General features: G+C 39.7%; 1 protein-coding gene across 1 annotated transcript in view; it reads right to left on the reverse strand.

Annotated features, from left to right (window-relative positions):
- Positions 1 to 10,394: 10,394 nt before the first annotated feature.
- oprm1 (opioid receptor, mu 1) overlaps positions 10,395 to 24,912 on the reverse strand; it is a 32,478-nt gene continuing 17,960 nt past the window's right edge. The window contains exons 2-6 of the mRNA XM_075478747.1: positions 19,002 to 19,351; positions 16,704 to 16,879; positions 15,490 to 15,668; positions 14,982 to 15,165; positions 10,395 to 14,114 (exon numbers count right to left, since the gene is read on the reverse strand). Coding sequence (XP_075334862.1) covers positions 14,109 to 14,114; positions 14,982 to 15,165; positions 15,490 to 15,668; positions 16,704 to 16,879; positions 19,002 to 19,351 — 895 coding nt within the window. The 3' untranslated portion in view covers positions 10,395 to 14,108. The remainder of the gene's footprint in view (positions 14,115 to 14,981; positions 15,166 to 15,489; positions 15,669 to 16,703; positions 16,880 to 19,001; positions 19,352 to 24,912) is intronic.

Genomic DNA, 24,912 nt, shown 5'->3' on the forward strand with positions numbered 1-24,912 from the left:
GTTGCAGATCTCTACTTCTTGGCGATCGGTGAGCAGTCTTCTTCTCCCACCTACATGACGCTGTCGCCCAATCCTGCACATAGACAAAGACAATATGACTATTTGTAGTGTTTGTCTTGTGTCTTTGTTACATATTGTCAATCACTGTAATGACTGTATTGCGTACTGCTTCATTCTGCTATCATTCTATAGCTTTTGTAGGCTACTTACAAATGTACTGCAATATTGCACCACTGTAAACTGCAAGACATGTATTTTGTCTAATTTACATTACAATTGTATTTTGTTTGTCATGCTACAATAGTGTGCTGTATCATACTGTGACATTGAGGTGAGATTTTGGACTGGCCTATGGGCCCACACATACACACACACACACACAGAATCAAACACGGTAACAGTACAGTAAGGCTTTCTTAGAGAATTCTGTAGTTCCTTCATTGCCTGAGTGCATACCTGTTTTCCCGGCGAAAGGTTTGTATGATGGAAGAGACTGTGGAGCGTGGCACATTAGGCTGCACTCGGCGCCCTGCCTCTGCCATTGTGAGGTGATGGTTGACTACATGGTCAATAATGATGTCCCGAATTTCATCCGGGACACGATGATGTCTGCGAACTCCTCTTCCTCCTATTCCACCACCACGAACCCTCCCTCCTCCCCTTCCCGCTCCTCTACCACCACGAACCCTCAATCCTCCTCCTCCTCCTCCTCCTCTTCCTCCTCCGCTTGCTCTTCCTTCTCCTTCTCTTCCTCTTCCCCTTCCTCCAGGTGGAGGTTGGCCTTGTACTTGCGGTCTGTCTATGTTGACATTGGAAAAAGTACTAGCACCAGAACAAGCTGTATATATACAGAAATGCCAGCATTCAAAATCATAGACAACACCTGTCAGGTAACTCACCAAACTGATGGATTGGTCACCTGTAATGTGGGACACTCCTCCTCGTCAGAACCTGCTTTCACCTGTTACCTACTCACCTGATTGTCATGAACGTATGAAATGTTCCAAAATATGTGTACTGTATTGTATTCCAATTTCTTAAAGAATTTTGACAATTGAGCAGACTATTCTGCAGATGATGACTTATACAATGAAATTGTGCTGACATGTTTTGGAGAGAACAACCATTACACTGAGAACCAACCAATTGGGATAGATCAGCAAGATGCACTTTTTTGGGAAATGTTCTAAATGTAGGCTGATTGTGTTAAATGTAGGCCACTTGTACATAACCATTTGCAAAGATGTACTAAGTGCTTGAGACATGTACAAAGCATTTGAAATGTGATGAAAGCAATGAGAAATGCCATTCTGTTCTGAGACACCGGCTGTAAGTTTGGGGATTTGTCCATGTCATTTTGAGAATGTCATCTCAGTTTCAAGAAATGAGCCAAACCAATCGAGAAAAACTGTAATAGCATAAGTTCAACCAGTTGGCTGTTTTCTGTTGCTGGCTTTCTTTCTATCTGTTTTCTTCAAACAGTCCATGATAATCATTCCCAACACCCCCGAGAATACATTCATCAAGTGGGAATAGCCTGAGGACACTACAGCTTTGTGACGGTGCTGAGTTGCTGGAGTATCAAAGAATACTAGAAAAGAATTCAGCTGGATCTGGCACCGACCCCTCTGAACAGAAAAATCTCACTTTATCTTGCTCCAGCTGTTTGGGGTTTCATAAAGGATTTACTTGTATTTCCTCTAAAAATCTCATTGTTTTTTCAAGTGCCTGCCAGCTTGGATCAGATAGGAGCCTGTTGACGGGGAGGTTTTGGTTAAGACTTTTGCAAAACCACATGCAGCAGGGGAACAAATAAAACCTTCGGCTCCTTCCCTGGAGTCCTCAGAGCAGAACAGCGATGAGCAGAATGAAACATAAAATTCAAAGCCCGAAATGCCTTACCCAGTTAAACTAATTCACGACAACTGCGGAATTTACATCATTCAACAGATTAGATTTCACTCTAACCCTGTAAACATTATTTATAATGTCCTTTTTTTAATATCATAAATCATGCTGCACTACACATCGGTGCAGAATAACTATGAATATGTTTACATATATCTTATCAAGTATTTTATCTTACTTGATAAGATATCAAGTATTTAGAATTTGGAGAAAACATTAACAGTAGGAATATATTTGCATAATGTAATTTACAGTCCCAATAAAGAAATGAGTCATAGTATTACACTTATAACTTTTTTTATTTTTGAATTTTTTTCCTATTCAACAGTGACGTCACACAAATCCTTGCTTTTTACCCCAACTTGACCTTTTAAACTCAAAGTCACTTAACACATATTGGGCAAGGAAGCTTCGGTTTGGCTCATGAACTTCATACATGGGCAAGAGCAGCTTCACAAAACCAGCTCTGAATGTGATCTGTGTCTCAGCAGGCTGAGGGGACAGCCAACAAGCATATGATAATAATTGCTGCGACAGGATTAAACATACTGCCGACTCCGATCAGGCGATGCCTGGCTCTTCAACAACACCATCCATGACAGGTAGGAGTTGTAGGCTTGTACGATAACATGCACTGAAAACGTCAATGCACCTCCGATTTGACACATTTTGGAGAGAGAATCCAAAAGTAACATTCAGAGACAAGTTTGGAAACAGCCTTTGTCACTTAATCACAACATTGTTTTGCAGTGGAAAGATTAAAACTAATTTGGTTGTAACTGAGGCAATCCAAGTCCCAGTGTGATCAAACAAAATGGTGTGGGAACAGGTTTCTGTTGATTCACTCCTTAGCTCTCCATCAACTCTTTGCGGTAAGAAGTATCAATCGTTAAATGAGTGGGTCTTTGCTTTGATGAGAGGCCTGATTGAAAATGGAAGTAGTCCTGACAATTGAGAACAATGCATAATTTATAAACTACGGAGCCCCTTGAGTCTTAAGGTGAAATATATTGGGGTGTCGAGAAAGCGTGCACCCGTTTTAAAAAGCGCGCTCTCATTTAACCAAACCGTGCTCTCCTTAAAATATAGCAAGCGCACGTTTACCTAAATCGTGCGCTCGAATTACTTATGTCGTGTACTCGCTGTAATACAGTCGTACTCACGTTATATCCCTCGTGAGCACAATTTACTGAAACGTGTCTTCACTTTGCAAAGTGCGCTCTCATTTAACCAAAACGTGCTCTCGTTGAAATACAACGCTCGATTTAGTAGTTTCGTGCTCTCGTTGTAGTAACAAAGTTATATACCTCGTGACCACAATTTACTAAAGCGTGGTCATGATTCACAAAACGTGTTAACGTTATTTAAGAAATGTATAGCCTAATTAAAATGGGCACAAGTGAGCAAAGCGTGGCCACGATTCCACACTCTCATAACATCATGAGCCAAATTTACCAGCAGGATATGATTCTTCACCATTTTGAAATGGACTTAATCAGGGTTTACCATGGGCTATGGAATACAAGAATATTCTTTCAACCTTGGCGTCCAGTCATGGCATCATCATGAGCCTAGTTGACTCAAAGTACTTCACACACCCTCACCTGTTCTCAAGGCTGCCTTGTAAGGCGCCCAAGTCAGGGCTGTAGCCAAATGAAAATCCTAAAATATTTATTTGCATTCGTTAATTTTTTCCCCAGGATGAATTGAACAGCATCCAAGACACATGGAATGCACATCGCATCCGTCCGTCCAGAAACCCAGGTGTTCCGGCTGGACTACCGGATATAATGCACCTGGCTCCGCATCTGTGGGGGGCTGAAGATCATCTCTTTCCTCTCGATGAAGCCAATCTGACCGTCTGCAAGAGGAAATGCACCTTCCTCGACTCCATACCATGCGACATCGATGTATTTGATTTTTGCACAGGCATAATGCAAGAACGAGGGTTACAGTTGACAAACAGTCCAGACCAAGCACTTGAATTATACATTATATTAAGTGACACTGTTCGTCCCATAATACTTGCTTAGGCATACATTCGCCATAGCACAATGCACTTACTGTTCCATTCCAAGCAACTTCCAAATAGATTAAAAAGGTGAGATGCTCACACTGTAATGGTAACAGATTTCGTGGCCACAATTAATACAACGTGCGAACGTTTCAAGCAATTTGGATTTATTGTTGCCATACAGAATGTCGTGGGCACGTCTTACAGATCGTGGGCACACTTTTGTTTATTGTGCTCACAAGGTATATAATGTGGGCACGACTGAGGGGCAGTGAGCGCACGGTTTTAGTAAGACGAGCGCACGGTTTATGTATACGCGCGCACGCTTTATTTAGACGAGCGCACGATTTAATAAAGCGAGGGCACACTTTGAAAAGTGAGAGAACGCTTTCTTGAAACCCCCTGAAAAAGATATTGTTTGATCTCCACCGGGCTCCGTAATAAACGCTTAAAATGAATAGAAATAATAATGGATTGCTGATGGTTCCTTTTATAAGTAAGTCCACTGACTTTAGAAAAAAGCTTAAAATCTAAATGTAGCCTGGCTAAATGGGCTCAGGACACGGAAATCTTATTTTGGGGTCTTTATTCTGAACAGAAAAATTGGTGTTCACTTTACGTGAAAAAGGAAGTATAAAATACAACTCAAAGTTGTTTACAATAATCTCTGTTATAATCCTTACAAAAGAAGACAAAATAAACAACTTTCAGAGGGCTCTCCTCTATACGCTTGCTCTTTAGCAAAGGTTTCTCAAGACTTAACTTGTGCTAAAACCCCAGTCTGACAACAGAAGTCATTATACAAGTGCAAACCAAATATAAATAGAGTGCAAAAATTACTATAATGGCTGATCTGTGGTTATCCGTCCACAACACAAGACACTGCAGACACGAGGCTCTATGCCATTACAGGAAACAGACTCGGATCCGCTTAAAACAGTAGTTCACTCAATAGTTCAATAGACTTCCGGGTTTACTTCTGCGTTATGCGGCCCATAGAGCATGCGCAGTAGAGTCACCCCCCATGATGCTTTGAGGACGTGCACGTAGGTACACATCACAGTGCACGGACACAGCTGTGACGTCACGCTGGGAAAATAGACTTTTCTGGGGTTTTTCTGGCCGTTAGAAAACTTTTTGACGGATAAAAAGTCCACGACATAAAAATATAGAATACAAAGATTAGTAAATAACAGCGGTTACAGCTGGAGGCGTCCTGTGAACAGTTTAACAGGCATCTCTTTTACTATTGCGGTCTATGGGAAAACGCTTTTTGGGCCACAGGGGATTTTTTTTTTGTTGCAATACCATGAGTGGCCACTGGGAACAAAAATCGGCCTGCCGGCTGAGAGGCAGCGCAGGGGTGTGAACCAAAACCCACATGTCCGTGTTGTTGTAAACAATATGGCGTCTCACATCCGGGTATTCTTCCGGACAGCTAACCAAACACCACACACTAAAGGGCCGTGTATACTCTCGCAGCAGTGTGTCGCAGTGAGCTTGTCACAGGTATGACGCAGTAATTTTTGATTTATGCCCAATTTTGAAGCGCGGTCTGCGCTATGTAATTCCACGCCACAACGCAAGAGGGACAATCACGAACAAGCTAGTATTGTGGGTGTGGTGGGAGGCGTGTTTATCTTCCGGTTACGGAGGTCATTCAACAACAATGGCGACTGGACGAATGCGCACTTTGATTGAGATGCAGCTGATCGATCTAGAAATAGAAGAAATATTGCTACTACTGGAGCTGGCAGAGAGGCGAAAGAATCGGCACGGTTAGCGTCACCATTAGCCGGTTAGCAAACCGGAAATACGCATAGTGTAGAGCGGATGTAGAGTTGACCAATCAGAGGCCTCCTTTCTCTCCTCCCTGCGACGATATCTGCGGCACTGTCTGCGGTGAGTTACAATTTTGGGGAGGTGCACCAGAGTGTCTGCGGAAGGGGGGGGGGGGCATGTCTGCGTGAACTGCGACACACACGCAGACGACCTGGTTTCCGACCATAAACAGGCCTTAAAGTGATACTCCGGAGTAAATTCAACCTGGGGTCATTTGAACGGTGATATCCAGCCAAGTAGCCCACCCGCAGTTTTTTCGATATTGGCTGAACATCAGCTGAGTTACTGAGTTATCCCGAATAGCTTCGTACAAGGGTTAATGGATCCAGGTCCGTATCTCCAAAATTACCACACTAAAATCACATGCCATGACACCAAACTTCTACAGTAGTACTAATATGGTCTGTACTCACAAAGCGATGCATTTGGAAGTTTGAAAATAGTCCAGGAGTTTATTATTATCAACACAAGCCTGATAGCTTCTCTGCAGCTAAAGCTACGTCGACGTCACTCCAAGGCGCCGGGAGCTTCAAAGTAAGATGAGGGTTGATCTACTACTGTAGACAACAAAGCAAGGCTGCTCAATTTCTCCATTGATAAAATAATTTCACAACTCTACAACACAAAAATTCATAAAAAAACATGTAGAATATAGCATATACTTTGTTGTCTACAGTAGTAGATCAACCCTCATCTTACTTTGAAGCTCCCGGCGCCTTGGAGTGACGTCGACGTAGCTTTAGCTGCAGAGAAGCTATCAGGCTTGTGTTGATAATAATAAACTCCTGGACTATTTTCAAACTTCCAAATGCATCGCTTTGTGAGTACAGACCGTATTTGTACTACTGTAGAAGTTTGGTGTCATGGCATGTGATTTTAGTGTGGTAATTTTGGAGATACGGACCTGGATCCATTAACCCTTGTACGAAGCTATTCGGGATAACTCAGTAACTCAGCTGATGTTCAGCCAATATCGAAAAAACTGTGGGTGGGCTACTTGGCTGGATATCACCGTTCATATGACCCCAGGTTGAATTTACTCCGGAGTATCACTTTAAGGTGGGACTCCCTAATTGAGACAGTGCTTTCTGGTGGCGTAAACGTATAGTTCCATTTTTCCACCTGGCTACCTAAATGAATTAAATGTAGTATCACTCCAGAAAATAACAGACTTTCCATTGTAGCTCATTTTCTGCAGAAAAAACAAAACACTCAAATATTCCACCCACATGCCCACTGAGTGTACATAATGGTTCCCTCTTTCCTTATTTCTTGAACTCTTGGTTTTATAGTCCACTTGAGTTATCAGAGCAGATTTCACGTCATTTCCCAAGAGCCAAAGTGCCAAGGAAAAACAATCAGCAAGGGATTGTTTGGGATGTGCACGTGTTCAAGTACTCATTACTTGTGCCTCACAAACAGTCGCTGGAGCCTCAGTCATGAATGTTTTTAGATTCTTCTGTCATGAGGAAAGAAATTACAATTTATTTCAATTGTAAGGTTTTTAGGATCAAGACATAATAAAAAAATCCTCTTGTCAGACAACACACGACATGTGTCATTATTTATTATTTATTGAAAGAGCAAAGCCGAAATGTAGAAGAGAAAAAGTCACCCTTACAGCTTCCGTAGATTTTAGGAGCAGCCATCCATTTCAGGACCAGCTTATTCAAACTCTGGGTCGCAGGAGCCTATCCCAGCTGTCCCTGGGCAAGAGGCAGGTTACAGCCTGGACAGATTACCAGTCCCTCACAGAGACATTTTAGAGACACCAATTAACTTAACTTTTTCAGGCGGTGGGAGGAAGCTGGAGTTCCTGGAGAGAACATACACAGGGAGAACGTGTAAACTCCACACAGAAAGACTGGGATTTGAACCAGGAACTCCTGGATGGATAAGTTCACACCCTGACAGGAGTTCCTGTGTTGCATGCAGAAATGAAGGTAAACTGTAATCAGCAACATAATTCCTTACTTCAATTCCATTAAGTTCATTTTATATTACAGCAGTTCACATGTGGCATCTCTGTGCACTGAACAGAGAATGAATAAGTCCAGTGTTTAATCCAATTTCAATGCAGTGAAGTGTTATCAATTTAGACTCCAATTCATTACGATACAGTTCAGTCCAAATCAACCAAATTCATTTGGAGGTACATTTAAGTTAAGACGTACAAAGTAAGCAAAGCTAAGATGTCTTTTGTTCATCCCGCTTTTGTGTTTTAGAGCAACAGCACCAGAGTTTGTTTTATTCAACTAAAACCTAAGAAGATCGTGAAGATCGAAGCCAGACATAAATCATTCTGTGGGCTAAAGACTAGATTGACAAACAAAGCCAAATGTATCATGTGAGTGTGTCGCTACAGTAAACCACGTGGGGTGGAAAGATACAGCTGTGGCTGCTTTTAAAAAAAAATGTTATTGTATTGTGCATGCTTACTTTCAAAGACAGTTCAGAGTCATCTCAGAGTTTTAACCTCTGAGAGTTTCATCGCTATGACAAGTCAGATCTTCAGTTTATGGCCAAACAAACATGCACACACAGACGCAGCACCTTATGGCTGAATTATAGAGCTCACTAAATGCCACAGCTATCTTTGTCACATACATCATGAGGTGATAAACTGTAGTTCCAGGAAGTATGGAGCCACATTGGGGCCAATCCGTCTTAAACGCAGATGGGAGCATGAATTAATATTTCTGAGATTAAAGTTGTAATTTACAAGAAAAACATGAATGTTGTTTGAGATTTAATTAGTAATGTCACGAGAAAAAACATTTACTTATCAATTTAGGCTTTGCTTAACTTTCCAAGGTCTGACCGACCTCAACACACATCACATGCTGTTTTCACATGCTATCGTCATGTGATTTAGTGGATGACATCTGACTACATCACTAAAACAAATTCCTGTTGTGTAACGCTAGATCAAATTTTCATCATTAGAGTCTTAGGTGGACAATGAAATGTGACTGTTTACAAGAAAAAAATATGCCGATTTTTGTGACCTTTTCCTAAAAATTACCACTTGAATATCAGACAACATTAAATTAATTTCCTGGTAAATTTATGGCTTTAATCTTGGGAAATGTCAGATATTTCTCTGAATATTATCCCCTCTTCCCAGCTCCATGATAAGTATTGTTTTTAACCTATGCCTCTACAATGATTTGCCTTATTGCTAAGAGATGACTGAATGAGGTATGTCTCCTATAATTCTTTGATATAAAGTCAAAGTCAAAGTCAAATTATTTGTATAGCACATTTCATGTACAAAACAATTCAAAGTGCTTTACATAAAATAAAAGCATTGCAGCGGGGAGCGGAAGAAGGATTAAAAAATACATAAAATAATATAAAAAGAAAGAAAGAAAATAATTAAAATGATTAAAAACAAGCAACAGTCTAGATAAGTTAAAAGATACTGTGTAGATTTCATGCATAGACACATGAGAAAAGAAATGCTCCAAAGGGAGCATATACAAGTGAAACAGAAGAGGTCCAAGAATTGACTCCTGGGGGACTCCGCAAGTCATGGCCATTCGCTCAGATTCATAGCTGTCAATTGTAACAAAATAACTCCGGCCTTCTAAGTAGGACCTGAGCCAGTTAAGGACCGCTCCAGAAAGTCCAACCCAGTTTTCCAGCCTGTGCAACAGGATTCTGTGATCTACAGTATCAAACGCAGCGCTGAGGTCCAACAGAACCAGGACTGAAACATTACCAGAATCAGTATTCAACCTGATGTAGTTTAACACTTTGACCAGAGCTGTTTCAGTGCTGTGATGACGTCTGAAGCCTGATTGAAAGTTATCAAGATTTCCACTTTCATTCAGAAAGTCGTTGAGCTGGTTAAATACAACTTTCTCAATAATCTTAGATATAAAAGAGAAGTTAGAGACAGGTGCATAGTTGTTCATCATGGAGTCTAGAGTTCTCTTCTGTAGGAGTGGCTTAATGGCAGCTGTCTGTAGTGACTTGGGAAAAATGCCTGATGGCAGTGAGCTGTTAACTATTTGTAGGAGATTACTTTCTACTGAGGTAAAAACAGTTTTTAAAAAGTCAGATGGTATTATGTCCAGAGTGCAAGTTGTTAATTTCAGATGCTGAACTGTTTCCTCTAGGATTTTTAAATTAACAATATTAAATTGTGACATAACGTCAGAGTTATTTCTAGGTTTTAGACACATATTAGTTTTCTTGTTTGTCTGTGTGGCATGAATGTCTTGTCTAATTGTTTTGATTTTTTGGCTAAAAAAGTTGGCAAATTCATTGCCTTTCTCAGTGGAGAGGAGGTCTGGGTTTGACTTGGGAGTTTTTCAACCATAGTAAACAGTTCGAGAATTGTCGACATTCTTATTAATCATTTCAGATGAATGCAGCTGTCTGGCCTTGCACAGCTCATTGTTAGTACTACGCAGGCTTTCTTTGTACAGCTCATAGTGAATCTGAAGCTTTGTTTTCCTCCACTTATGTTCAGCATATAGTTCAATGTTATTCTCTGAGTGTAGCGGGGTAAAAAAGCAGCATTGTATTTTCAGATGAAACTGGATAATTGCTCCTGCATTTAAAAAAAGCCCACACAATGCACATGATTTTTCTATTCTTTTTATTTGGATTTATCTATTCCATAGACAATACACTGATTTACTTTAATACATGGACTGTGTTTCAGAATATCATCCACAAATGAGAAATTGTTGTCTATACATTAGATGACAAGAATTGCAATTACAAGACTGAAATACATGATTGAGGCATTTGAGAACATGTTATTCTGTTATTGTGTAGTGTACAAAGGAGTCATATTTTACTAAATGTATGTTTCTCATGGAATACCAAATACCTCCCTTTGTGCCTCGGAAGGTGTGCCAATTTTCACCATCTTGATCCAAATAAAATCAAATGCACTGCAATTGCCATAATAACCCCACAAACTCCTTTCTTGATGCTATTTTTGCGGATATATTACATAAATACATATTTGTTTCATTCTTACACTACGAATTGCACATTCTATTGAAATAATGGGTGCTTTATCTTCAGACATATATAGCGAGCTTGTCATTTTCAGGTGTGGAGTAATAGCTCATAGTGCGTCTGTGCTATGATGATCTATAGTAAACATGGAAGAACATGCATGCCTTCCAGGACTAGTTTAACAGCATTTTTTTTCTAAAATAACCCTGTCAATATATTTGATAACTTATTTCCTTAGACAGTGTAATTTAACAACAGCTTTTTGGGTGCAGTTAATAGGTCTTGATATACAATATGGAGAGAAAATGAAAAATCAATCCTTTTGTGTGTGTGTGTGTGTTTCTATTTTTTAAATCATAATTATTTTAACTGTGGGTGTAAGCAGGGACAGATTCCATCCTAACACTTTTTTTCTGAACACAGTATCACAGAAATTCCTGAAACACTCAAGAAATATAATTAATATGTTCAGGGACACAACAGCCTCTCTTCTTTACCTAAATAGACAAAGCAACAAACTTAAAAGAAAGGAAATACAAAGAAAAACAATCTTCAGCACTTATGTGAAGCTGTCATACAAAGTGTATAAAAAGGAGATATATAGAAAAATGTATGTTTTTATGAGGTTAAAAACATGCATTTGGTTGTTTAAAGTGACCACCAACACAAATCTTCTGACCTAAAACACTACCTTAAAAATCTGATTGGGGCTGCTAAAATGGTCTGAAAGTTCAGGGAGCTGTTCAGATTTGCCGCTGGATGTTGGGTCACAGCTTGCTTTGATTTTTCCGTTAACACTAAATGAGAAATGAGGTTATAATGCTCTACCTTTTGAGTGCTTTTATTAGATCTAGAAGAAAAAAAAGATTGCGGAAATCTTACCCGTATGAGCAGAAGTTGCTAACATTAGCTTCTAAAAACTTCTAAGAAACAGTGAAGCTGAGGATTTATTAAGCCTATTACTGATGGGGGAACTGCGGTCTGATTAAACTTGGGCTGGCAGTCACGTTGCTGTGATGTGGTGTTTCACCAGCCTGGGTCAGTTCAGAACATGATTTACCACAAGATTGTGCCTCAAAGAGGAATCAGTGTCAACCGTCCGTGGCTGAACGGCAGATGAGGGATATGTAAATATTTGAGAATAAAATTGCCAGTCAACTAATTTTTTATCAGTTCTTCGTGTGAAATTGAGAACATGCTTCAGGTGGTATTGATTGTAATTTGTGTCTAAACTCATATTTAGAAGCTGTACTAACCCCCCCCCCCCCAAAAAAAAGGAGAGGGGTGGCGTGGCTCGCTTCAACCGGCTGCTATAAACAAGTGCACAAGATACGGTTGTTGTGGTATGATGACCAAAACAATCAGACCTCAGACACAATTTGGCTACTTCAGTAGTTCCGACACTTAGTTTAGTTTTAAGCTTCCCTTTTGTTTTCTTTTTACTCCTATTTCAGTTTTTCTGATGAGGTTTTTCTGTTGTGAGGTGACGTTGTTTTCTACTACAACATAAATCATCTTCTCTTATAACCTTTTACACGAAAGGTGTTAAATGTTTACATGATATATTGTGTGAAGCCTCACATTCGTACATTTAGTTGCACATAAACTCTACTAAAAAACACATGACATACAGCACGTGGCAGCTCACGTCCCTTACAGTAAACCGCTGCTGCTTCTTTCAGGCTCTTTATTGTGAGAAAAACGTAAAACAAATGATATTCTTTTATAACCGATTGTGTCCACAATATGGCATCGGCATTACTTTTCTCTCAAAACACAAGATAAATTAGTTTAATTCTGTATAATTTCAAATGCAGGTCAAATGTTTTTACACACACTGATTTATACACACCTCTAGAGTTAAAAAGGCAGATTCAGAATGACTATATCTATATTAAGGAACACATTGAGCTTCATGGTTTCACATTTATAGAAAAGCAACAGAATACTTACAATACTTTACAAGGGAGATTACACGAATACAATCCTGTTTATGTTGGTAGAACTTTTTAAAAACAACTTATTCACAGAATATCGCATAGAGCTACAGAAAAAGGCATCTTGAACATATAGCACACAGAGCGACATGTAAGCACAAGCTGAGTTAAACATTATACCAGATGTACAATCCAGCTTTTCTCACTCCTTAAGTCCTCCAGAGGGAAAGCGATTCCATTTAAGCCCATATCTGGTATAATGGCTGTTAAGCTGTGGTCAATCATACACTGGGAAAACCAAGTGTTTGCACTTTATCCCATAACAGCATGCTTTGTGAGCTGTACAAACATGCTAATTCATCTTCTTTGCCGCTTTGTAGCTTCCACAGTTCGGCAAAAGGATCCATCGTGGTTTCCTGTTTATACATTCAGAAGTCTGTCAGGTTTTGCGAAGTGAGAACAGACAATGCTCTCCCATGCCTTATATGAACTGTATGGTGAAGTCTTAGGCGAGAAGTGGAAATGACAAATGTGTTCATGAAAAAGTGCCGTTGCAAAAGCAACATATTTCATAATTCTGAAGAGGCCAAAGCCAGTCAGGAGCTGAGCAGATTAGTGAATGTTGCGAACTGGGAATGTCAACCCCTGCTGAATCCATACAAAAACAGGTCTACACCCACAGTTGGTGCGCATGACTTTGAATTCAACCCTTTGTCCAGTGAAGCCTTCATGTGGGCACAGAACCATATAATCTTTGAGCAGTTACCCCCATAAATCCACATTTCCCGCAACTCACGCTTCTTTTACAAGTGGAAATGATTCATAAAGATGACATCTGGAGAAAAAGTGATAGATGGGTATGAGAGAATATGAACAAAGACAATGAATTGATTTTTTTTTTTACAATCTAAAGAATTAGCGATAAACTGAGGGTCAGGACTCATATCAATGAGGCAGAAAGAATGAAACAACATCATATAACTGCCTTCTAACAGTGGTTTTATAGATCTGTCAATGCATGTGTGTCCATACTGTACAATATTTCGATCCAGATTGTGTGTATTTCACTAATAATGCTCACGAAAATCAGATCAAAATATTTGTTATCATTTAGTGCAACACCTTTAATTAGGAGGCCATATTGTTTTAAACACACTTTTCTGTTTAGTCTGACTTCTCCTATGTCTGCATCTGTATCAGTACGCGTAAATATAGTAAGCAAACAGCACTACAGTTAAACTAGCAAGGCATCATGAAAGTGGTCTGTGCTAATCAGTCTAAGTCACGTTTTGGGTTTGCAGTGTGCACGTTTGTTTTTGTGTGTGGGATTAAAGCCCTGTGGTGACTTGCGTGACTTCTGAGTTGAGATCATCGTTGGCAACGCCACCACAACAGTGCGAGTCCACCGACGACCCCTCCAAGGCTAGTCATACCTGCAGAGGGAGGAGAATGCATGTCTATGCCCTGATGTACACACCACTGAGCAATACTGTGTCAATTCAACCAATGTTTTAAAAGTTCCCCACCTCAGATATTTGATTTTGCTCTGGTGAAAGCTGAATCTATATGACAGAGAAATCCCAAATATTAGAGCGAGGGGTATTATCAGGATTCTGGGTATTTAGCAGGTTACAGCCACTTTTACAGGCCACTTTTACACATTAAATTATCAAGCAAGTTTGGGTTTTCAAGAAGATTCTAAAAATGTTATTTGTTAATCATTTAGCTGCAGCTCTCTGGTCAGTTTGACACTTTTCATCTGGATTTTTGTCAGGTACAGGCAGCCAAAAATGGGTCTAAACAATTTGTAAATGGTTGATTTTCTTTGCAAACCGTCACTAAAATAGTAAATTATTCATATGGTATTTATTTTTACTTTAATTTTCTTTTTGCTTTGTAGAATATTTGTGATGTTTCAAAGCCACAGCTGTTTTAATCTGACAACAACTGGACTATAAATATATATATATATATATATATATATATAATATATACGCTCCAGGATAAACATTTTTTGCATTCAAAAGAAAACTCATGTGGTGCAAATTAAAAAAAAAAACACAAATACCTAAATAACACAGTCTGTTGTGAAAATAATGAAAAGTTAATGGTATATATTTTCCAAATGATAAAACAAGTTGGAGAAGCTCAGCTGCTGGCTGGAGTATCATATTTACAATCCAGGAGTGGTAGTGATCTGTTTATCCAATTGGTCCAAGAGGGAGAATTCCATCATTTTCTAAAGTATTTCCTTTAAACACATTCATGTACCGTGATGCGAACACAAAGACACTGACTACCTGTTGATTAGACCTCTCGCCTGTGTTTGCACTGTTGTGTTCACGCTGTGGGAGCTTGCGGCTGGTGGCTCCGGTTCTGGAGGAGTTCTGCATCTCCAACACCGAAGGACTTGGGGTGCAGAATTCACGGAAACAACGCTTGAAGTTCTCATCCAGGTAGCCATAGAGAACCGGGTTCAGACTACTGCAGGGGGGCAAAAGAGTTGAACGGCCATAAATCAGCTTTATCTCTAACTCATTAACATGTATATTAGTTCATATTTCTATTCGCTTTTGCGTGGAATTTTTAAATATTTGTAAACTATCTTAAGCTATTTTATAAAAGAGCTTCTATCAAACTATTAGTAAATAGCACAATTTCTTTAATCACTAAAATAAGATCATAAAAAGTACACATTCTTACAATTAGGAAACAATAAGCAGCATCATTTCACAATAATATAGAAATCTCTAGAAGTCATATTTTCAAATACCGCAGCAAGCAAATTTGTCTCTGCTGGGTTCGCACCTGTTGGTGTAGCCCAGGGCGATGCAGAAATGCCAGGTGATAGTTTGGAGTGTGGAGCTGGGGATGTTGATCAGAGCTGTGATGATGACAAAGACGTGAATAGGAGTCCAGCAGACGATGAAGACGGCAACCACCACCAGGACCATGCGGGTGATTCGACGCAGGTTCCTGTCCTTCTCCTGTGAGTGCATTTACAGAACGGGTGTGGAGGAAGTACGTGGTTTAGTATTGAGGACAAGTCGGAGAAGGTCATGAGGAAAAACAGGTAAAAGTGGGGTAGGGAAGATGATCATGGTGGAAGGAGGATAGTGGAAAGTTCAAAGTAATGATGGAAGTGGGTATCAAATGAATATAGGCTGATGAGGAACAAAATAAACAACTTTTATATTTCATTTATATCTACTTTGAATACACAACATATATTCCCTCTAGGGCAAAATGAAGCTGTGTCAGCATAAGGGCTCAAAACATGTCAAATGACTGCAATGTCAAGCCTCAAAAATCCCGATTTAGCTACATTTTCATTTAAACATCCATAAAAAAGACTTGTAAGGCAGTAAAAGGAGATGGGATAGGTTTTGGAAATTAAGAAATACATGGTTGGGTTTAACCATCAGATCATGTGAACACTGGCCTTCTGAGAACAATAAGCAGCTTAATTAAGACTGCTACATTCTTGTGCTGTGGACTGATGTAGCTGTTACGTGCTCTGGAATGAAACTGGGCAGAAATACCACTTTATTGCAATGAGTTCATTGGAAAAAAATAAAGAATAATGAGTAGGTTTGTTGTCTATGAGCTGCTGTGATATTATCTTAAAATGGCTCAGGTGAAGTGTGTAGTTTCTGAACTCTTTCATCCAAATGGGATGATAGCATCCAAATACAGGGCACCGTTTTCCTTCTGCCTAAATTTAGGCCGGTGGGTGTTATAAGGGTTTGATTAAAACTGAACCACAGCCTCAGGCTTGAGTTGATTTTCCTTAATAGCTTTGTCTTGAGAGCAATGATTGTAATGTATTTTCAAGCATGCCCTGAGCAGTCCTCCACTGTGCTTCCATACTCACAAAATGTAATCAATCAGTATTTTAATGAATAGCACTGGTACTAATAGAATTTTTCTGCATGTAATTTAAAGCGTTTGACACAGAATTAAGGGAAAAAAATCTTGCTAAATGTAACTCAATCATTTCGGCTGATGTTTCTAAAAGGTACCTGGGAGCCGGACAGCATTCGCACACTCTTGAGCCGCAGTATCATGAGGCCGTAGCAGATGGTGATGATGAGGACGGGCATGATAAAGGCGAAGATGAACACGCAGATCTTCAGTAGGGTGTCCCAGTACCAGGAGGGGTGAGGGAAAACCAGCTTGCAGTCAACAATATTGGAGTCTGTGCAGGGTGGTTGATTGGGACATATATTGTCATTTCACATGTTCATACAAACATTCATCACATGCACATTTCACATTACGTGATTAAGGGATTTGTATTTACTTTGCTTTTACATTTGCTAACAAGTGTACTGTTATGTAAAAGTTTGGTATTAATAGTAAAACATTAAATGTGAGTTGTTCACTCAGCCCTTACATGCTGAATTATCTCTTCCTAAATCCATAAGCCTTGTTTGCACATCCAGCAGATACAGAGTATCATTAGTGGTCAAAGGGACACTCGTATATGATGTGTTCGTTAAAGATGTGTTTACTCTGTTAAGGCTGGTGTGTGTTTAAATGGTATCTCTAAGGATAAATTTGACACTAATGAGCCTTTTATGGGTAAATGCGCTGTGTGAGATTTCCATTGATTAATGTGTCTGACTGGGAATTAAATTATCTGAATCCCGAGATCATTAAATCATCGCTATGTCCTCAAACAACACAAGGCTGGTCTATGCAAGTTGATGTCTTTCTTATACAGTCTCACAAAAAAAGTCATTTTTGAGTATATTGGGAAAAAGCATTTTTAAGGATCATGTGTCCATCCATATCATAAATGTGTCTGTAAATCTCGCCATTAGAAACGGATTAAAATCCCACTTCAGTAGTTTCAATAGTTTTCATTCATTTTCAAAAGTAAATCTAAAACCATCTTTTGAAAAGTCGCAAATAAAGAAAAACGTGTTTCCAAACTAGGCTGCATAGTGTAACCAGAGGGTGTTGCCACAGCTGAAGAAGTTACCTGAACTGAAAATACAGCATATCAACAAGAGGAAAATGGAGAAAGCTCTTCTTGGAGAATTAGTTTCAATCCTTGGAATTTCTTGGATATTAAATTATATCTGTGCAGACACTGGTCAGTCACATGGGTTTATCATTTGCCGGTCAGACCGGAAACAGCTGGTGAGTCATTGATTATATACTTTGTCAAGTCAAATTAGATTCAAAAGGTTGCTGCCATGATATCCAGCATGATAATACAAAATACAAAATTCCAAACAGGTAAAAACCACCTCAAAAAGACATTTCTTGTGCATTAGTACATTTTTAAACCTTTTTTTTTTTTACCCTTTTTTTCTAAATAAGAATAGAAAGCAGCAAAGGAAACCTAGCGAGTGGCAGTTTTCTCCTGACTTTTAGCGCTTTGGTTACAGAAAGACATTTTGTTTGAGATGTCAGTCTCTGCAGGAACTTGACCGCGCTGGCACCTGCATGAGCTCTATGCAGTTGCTGCCAGTGTATCTAATTACTCTGTCAAGCTAGAATGATGAGCGTGCACTGAATGCGTTTCATCCTTTTTTGTGCCTAAGTGCTTTACTTTAACAAAAGAATAAAGATTTTTACATCTAGTTGTACATAGTTCTGTCAGAACCACTCTCGTCAAAATGAGACGAGAAACAGAGATAAATTTCAGAAGCTTATTCTGAATGCATACAATTGTGTTTGGCGGTATGGCTCTGTTCGGAGGAAGTTCCCGACTTTTCCATGAGCTCCATGGAAGCCAAGACAGAGAACAGCAGCATCCTCAGGTGGAGTGCCTTCCATTTGCTGTAAAGGCAACAAACCCCCTAGAACAGAGCAAGCAACAATGAACAACAGTATGACATTGTTTGGCAATGAGAAGTCGGTGGAGCAGGGGAGGTAGTGGGTGCAAGCAGAAAGCAAAAAAAAAGCAGTGACAGCAAACCAAGTTTAAATGAAGTGCCCCAAATGCCAGCATCCAATTGCGAGCAGCAGCTGATTACCCATTGAGCGCAGCTGGTTGTGGACAGCCATGAGGGTTGGGTCGGCGTCAGCCAATAGGCAAAGGGCGCGTTGACTAACGTGGTCTGCCAGAACTAACGCGGTGCTACATTTGTGTGAGGGTTGGACAGTTTCCTAAAGTTATTGTTTCTCCATTCAGTCCTTTACAACAAGAAAAGAATGGGTGGCAAAATCTATATTTTGCAATAAAAATTTTATTTCCTTCAGCGACATTTCCAGAAGGTCTCATTCTGTGTCATTTTCAACACGATTTCTCAGTGTTGCAAAGTTCTGCTAAGTGTTTGGTTAATAGCAAGTGTGTTCATGCTCACGAGTGACAGTGGTAGAGGCCATGAACATGACGGGTAACCCGATGGCTGAGGAGAGAATCCAGTTGCAGACATTGACGATTTTGGCATTGCGTGGTGTCCTGAAGTCCAGCGCTTTGACAGGGTGGCAGACAGCGACGTAGCGGTCGATGCTCATGGTGGTGAGAGTGAAGATAGAGGTGAACATGTTGTAGTAGTCGATGGACATCGCCATCTTGCACAGCATGTCACCGAACGGCCAGGTGCCCATTAGGTAGTTGACACTCTGAAATGGAAGTGTGCTGGTCACCATGGCGTCTGCCAGAGCAAGGTTGAAGATGTAGATGTTGGTGGCTGTCTTCATCTTAGTGTACCTGCACAGAAAACATGAGGTCATTAGGTTACTGGTCTCTCATCATGGACATGAAAAAAGCCTGCCAGTGCTTCTTCACAGCAGGAAGATGTCATTTGAAGTCACTTTGTTTTCTCTCTGTATTTTTGTTTTGTTTTTGCTATTTTTTATTTGTTTTACACCTCTTTTTAGTCATGTTGAGTCACTGTACAGGAGTAAAAGTAGTAACAGGTGCTGTAGTAGTGTTCAAGGCTCTCTGATCTACCACTGAGCTCTGAGGCAGTATATTTACGTGATGTTAGGAAAAAACTGAATCACTGTGTCAGTCCGACCAAAATCAAACTTTTAAAATGCATACAAATATTTCAATCAAACTGAAACTGTACCACAAGTTGGACTAATAGAGATACTGCAGTTGGGAGTCTAGCCACTCCTAAATGTATATTTTCATCCACACTCAAACTGGCAGAACTTGACCTGGAAGTATCTGAAGAAGTCTACATACAAAAGAAAAAAGCTGGGAACAAAAGAGAAATTCTTGCAACAATATTGCAAAATCCAAAAGCATTCAGCACGCACAAAATGTACAGAGTTGTATAGCTGTCCAATTCCCCACTTGAGATGGTACCAGTTTGCCAGCAGATTGATTACATGATAGTTGTTTTAACCTGTTACGTAACAGATCAACTGAAAAAATCCCAATACTAACAAGCTGAAAGCTGAATAGTGTTATCTATACTAGCAGCAACTGGCATACTTTACTCATTTAATCAATTCTAAAAAAACCTAGTCAAGTTGTAATTGTTGCTTAACGGTGTATGGAAACGTAACTAACATAGCAAGGTGCCTACTCAGGCTGAGGGGAAACAAAAGGAACATCAGCGCTCCAAGAAAGCTCTTCAGACCTGTGGCTACCCAAACTGGGCCTTTGTCAAATCAGCAAAGACAAATGGACCAAACCAGACTGGTAGAGAAGCTAAGAAGAACAGGTGCAAACATATTGTAATTCCATATGTGGCAGGAGTCTGAGTCTCTAAACAAGACATTCCAGCGCACTTCAAACCCAAGAACACCCTAAGACTGAGATTAGTTCACCCAAAGGACAAAACACCCAAACAAAAACTGAGTAGTGTCGTGTATGCAGTGCAGCGCAGTGCGTTGTGTGCGGACCGCTATATAGGAGAGACCAAACAACAGCTTCACAAGCGCAAGGCACAACATAGGAGAGCCACCTCTTCAGGTCAACACTACAACACTAGATCACCCACATCTCAAGGAGAAGGGACACTCTTTTGAGGACAGTAAAGTACACATTCTGGACAGAGAAGACAGATGGTTTGAGAGAAGAGTCAAGGAGGCCATCTATGTTAAACTGGAAAAAGCATCTTTGAACGGAGGACGTGGTCTCAGGTATCTCCTTCCCCATCACCTACAACGCAGCATTGTCTCTCCTCCCCAGGCGGTTTCACAATTATTCACACCTTGGATCCCGTGACCAAAACATTCCCCCTTCAGGCAGGTAGACAGTTCATAGGTGATAATGACTGTAATGACATGCACATTGGTCAGGGGGTTCAGTAACACATGTGACTGTGTTACGACCCTCTCTGCTTATAAGCCGATACTCCCCACCATCTAGTTCAGAACTGAAGAAGCCTTTCGGATGAGAGGTGAAATGTCTTCAAGAGCCAAGAAGAAGTCCAGTTGCCCTTATTCAAGCTACCATGACCTGGACGACAGAGAATCTTCATTAACATACTTTAGAGTTTCAGTCAGGGAGTAAGACTTTATTTATATAGCACTTTTCAGGATAAAAATCACAAAGTGCTTCACAGTGAAATACAGGAAACATGAAAAATATGAAAACATAACAACAAAAGCTAGTCAAAAGTTTATAGCAAGTTTACACTCGTTTATACAAGTTTTAACCATTGTAGCAGATGTTAACTGTGTTGACTGACCTTGTTTCCCTTTGTGCAATTTGTGATTTTTCTTAAATGTTTTGTGATTTTTTTTAATTCCCACACAATGTGGCAGCTACTTCATTGAATCAGTTATGCAGGCTTGGTTTCTGAAGACTAAAGCTCCAGTCCTTGAAGTTGTAAAACTCATCACAAATGGAAAACATGCAGGCAAAGCAAAGTCAGTGGATGATAATATCCTTTGGAACTGAAAAGAATAAATTAAAAGGGCATTCAAAAATCAAGACAATTTCCCATCATATTGACTGAATGGACAAAGAAGACTGAAGTCAAGTAAAGCTGTAAAGCCTCAGTGTGCAGCAGCTTTTTCCTCGAAGAATTTCAGAGATGGTCCCTTTTTATTGTATTTCACTGTAAAATGCCTTCAGTCTTTATGGTAGATTGAACTAAGTAAAGAGGCAGTTCAAAGACAATTGGGATAGTGAAGTGTTTATAGAAAGCAGAACAAACTGCGTGCATCCATCTGCTCAGAGAAAAGAGGATGAAACACAGATGGCTGAAACAGCTCAACTGTTTAGATCTCTTGTCAGCATAGACGTATACTTCGTTTAGTGATTGCTGTTCGTGCAGTGAGGCAATGGCCCGAGGCTGGATACCATCAAAAGATCTAAAATGATTCATCACATACATCATTATCCACATACCCATAACCCAAATCAAATATTAAGAAACAGCCTTCACAATTCACAGATTCTGAGGTCATGTTCACTGTAGTCAGACTATATCAAATATTTATATACATGGCTGGAAAAGGTGTGAAATGTTCAGCCTCACCCTGCAGCTAGAGACCACATTCAAATGTTTGAGGAGTGAAGTCTGACATTTAATCAAGCTGTATTTGTTTCATAATGTTGAATATGGGAAGTATTTCTACTGTTTGGACTCCCTAATATGGCCAAAAAGCTGTGGGGTATTATAGAGCTTGAATGGGCCGTTATGCAGTAAAACAGCTAATCACTGCAAATAATTAAGGTTTAATGTGAGAATTAGATAACTCTGCCTGTGAAATGCACTTAAATTCACCTGCCACAACACACAGCTGCTCTCAGGATGGATCCTGTCTTGATGGTTGCAGAATAGTTTTTTTAATGAAATTTTAATCATTATTATTATTTCTAGAGGCTTTGAGCCTCTAACATTATTTTGAAGGACTCCACATGAAAGAAGAATAAATCAAGAAAATGAATGAGAAAAGCAGAAACAGCAGAAAAAGAAAATTAATGAGGAACTGAAAAGAGAAACAAGGGCCGAGGTAGGTCAATTTCCTCTATGTTGACTCGCAATAGCAAGCGACTGTTAATAACAGCAGCATGTAATGCCTTTGTGGTGAGAATTGGTTCGTAAGAAATGGTTAGTTTGACCCAGCATACAAAAAAAAGAGTGTAAAAACAGTTACAACAGGAATGTCATGCTGTTTCATGATGTAGCTCTGAACAGTCAAAAGGAAGAATCTTTCTTTGCAAACTCTCTTCATGAACAAACAAAAATGTTACACCAGGGGGATCATACTCTCGCTGCAATGTTGCACATGAAGAATACTTTGGCGAATCCCTGCTGTGTTATTACTTATTCTGAAAATACAAAGTGATGATGCAATATTAAATCTACAGGCCTTGTCATTATTAAACTCCATTAAAAACTCATTCCACCACTGAGGTTATTTACATCCGTTTTGTTCTATCCCTCTCCTCAATAATCCCAAATCCTCTGAATAACCTGGATGACAGTTCTGATTAAGTCTGTCGCTGACAGCCTTGTGTGTTTGTTACTGCAGACTTTATTTGCATTGAGACCAACGAAGCACTTCACACTGCAGTAAAAGCTGCCTCACTGAGCGGTGCGCTAGAGCTGGGTGTAATTTCCAACATCCCCTTATTGACTTAAAGGCCTCTGTGAACACAGCTGCTGTGTTGATGGCTGTTTCTCCTGTGTGTTGCATGTTTGAGGCTCACGTGCAGCATATGAGGGTGAGTAGCATTCACTCATGTAAATGAACAGAATGAGGTGTTACCTAATGAGGTTTCAGCTTCAATTTAATCATTACCCTTGAAACTTGTCATCATGATCAACAATTTGCTGCTAATGACTTTTCATATAATAATAAATGACTGCACTGTTTATTGTTGACAGAAACTTTTGCTGCTTTTATGAATATTGCTGCATGTGAAAACTTGTTTAAATAGCTGAGATACTTTTTATTTCATGTCCACAAAAGCTGATCCTCTCCTCTCTACTGAGATGTATGATGATGACCAGTTGATACCAACACAATACGCTCCAAAGTGTGATAACATTAAAGTGAAATTGATGGTTTGGCTACTTGAGGCGACTGGCTGTGTGGGTTGGGCTTTCCTCTTATATTGAGCATCTATGTCGCTCCCGTCACTTGCTGAAATCAAAGATCTAAAGCGTCCCCGTTTCTGCCTCCCACCCTTCAGGTATTTGGAGATGTTTTATTGTCTTAATAGAAAATTGATTGCATTGCATAAATATATTGAGTTTATGTTTGTGAAAGGATTCATTCTTGTTGATTGTGCATAAATCAAGCACTTAGAATAATAACTTGTTGAATTATCATAAAAAACATTGAACACATTTCCACACAAATATATTTCTTTCAGCACTGAGATATTCTGTTGTTTCAAATTCATCCAGTTGAGTTGGGCCAACATGATCTACTAGGGTTTTTTTATACTTATTTACTGGGGGTGGACCCCAAACTTAATTTGGTGGATTGAACTAACTCCCCATTGGCAGTTTAAAGACAGAATTTACCCATATCGGTCTCGTTGATTCAGTTTGGTCCGTTTTAATTGATTAAAAATGATTGACAGAGGTAATATAGACAAAATACTTGTTCATATTACAAGATTAAATGTATTTTCAGTGTAGATTATGTAGACCTAATCCATATTCATTAAGTGAACCAAACAGAATTACTTAATGCTGACATAAGCTAATATAACTGGTAGAAATTTGTTCAATGATTTTCTTTCCACCACTGTTGCCCACCTAATTCTTAGATCTAGTCCCGGGCCTGGCTTAAAACTTTCTTGGGGTTGGCTCAGTTGACCCAGAACCACCTTTTACTTATGCTGCTATCTGCTGGGGGACATAGTTGTTATTAACTTGTGTCTCTCTTTTTTTCTTTCTCTGCAGGTATCCCAGGCCTGGTGTTATGGGCTCGTTGACTCCTCTTTTCTGTCTTCTCAACCCCCAACCTGTTGAGGCGGATCACCACCCTTCCTGAGTCTGGTTCCGTGGGAAGTTTCTTCCTGTTAAAATCAAGTTTTCCTTTCCACTGTCGTCTTGTGCGTGCTCAGAACAGGGGATTGGATCGAAATTAAGTTTCAGTGCAATCTGTTGGCTCTTCTAGTTGGGCAATTTGAATTGGCATTACAGAAATTGGACTAATATGGATTTCAGTTACTTTTAATTGGTTTTTAATCAGATTACTATTATTGTGATTGAGTAGTTGGATTGAGCTTAAAGCCTGATTCTTACTCGGCGCAACCTCGCTTTGACCCATTCTTACTAGCTGGTCGCAAATGGCGCAAACGGTCACGTGACCCAAAATTCCGCCACGCCCCCCGTCGCAAGC

This window comes from Odontesthes bonariensis, chromosome 2 (genome assembly GCF_027942865.1).
Source record: "Odontesthes bonariensis isolate fOdoBon6 chromosome 2, fOdoBon6.hap1, whole genome shotgun sequence".
NCBI lineage: Eukaryota > Metazoa > Chordata > Actinopteri > Atheriniformes > Atherinopsidae > Odontesthes > Odontesthes bonariensis.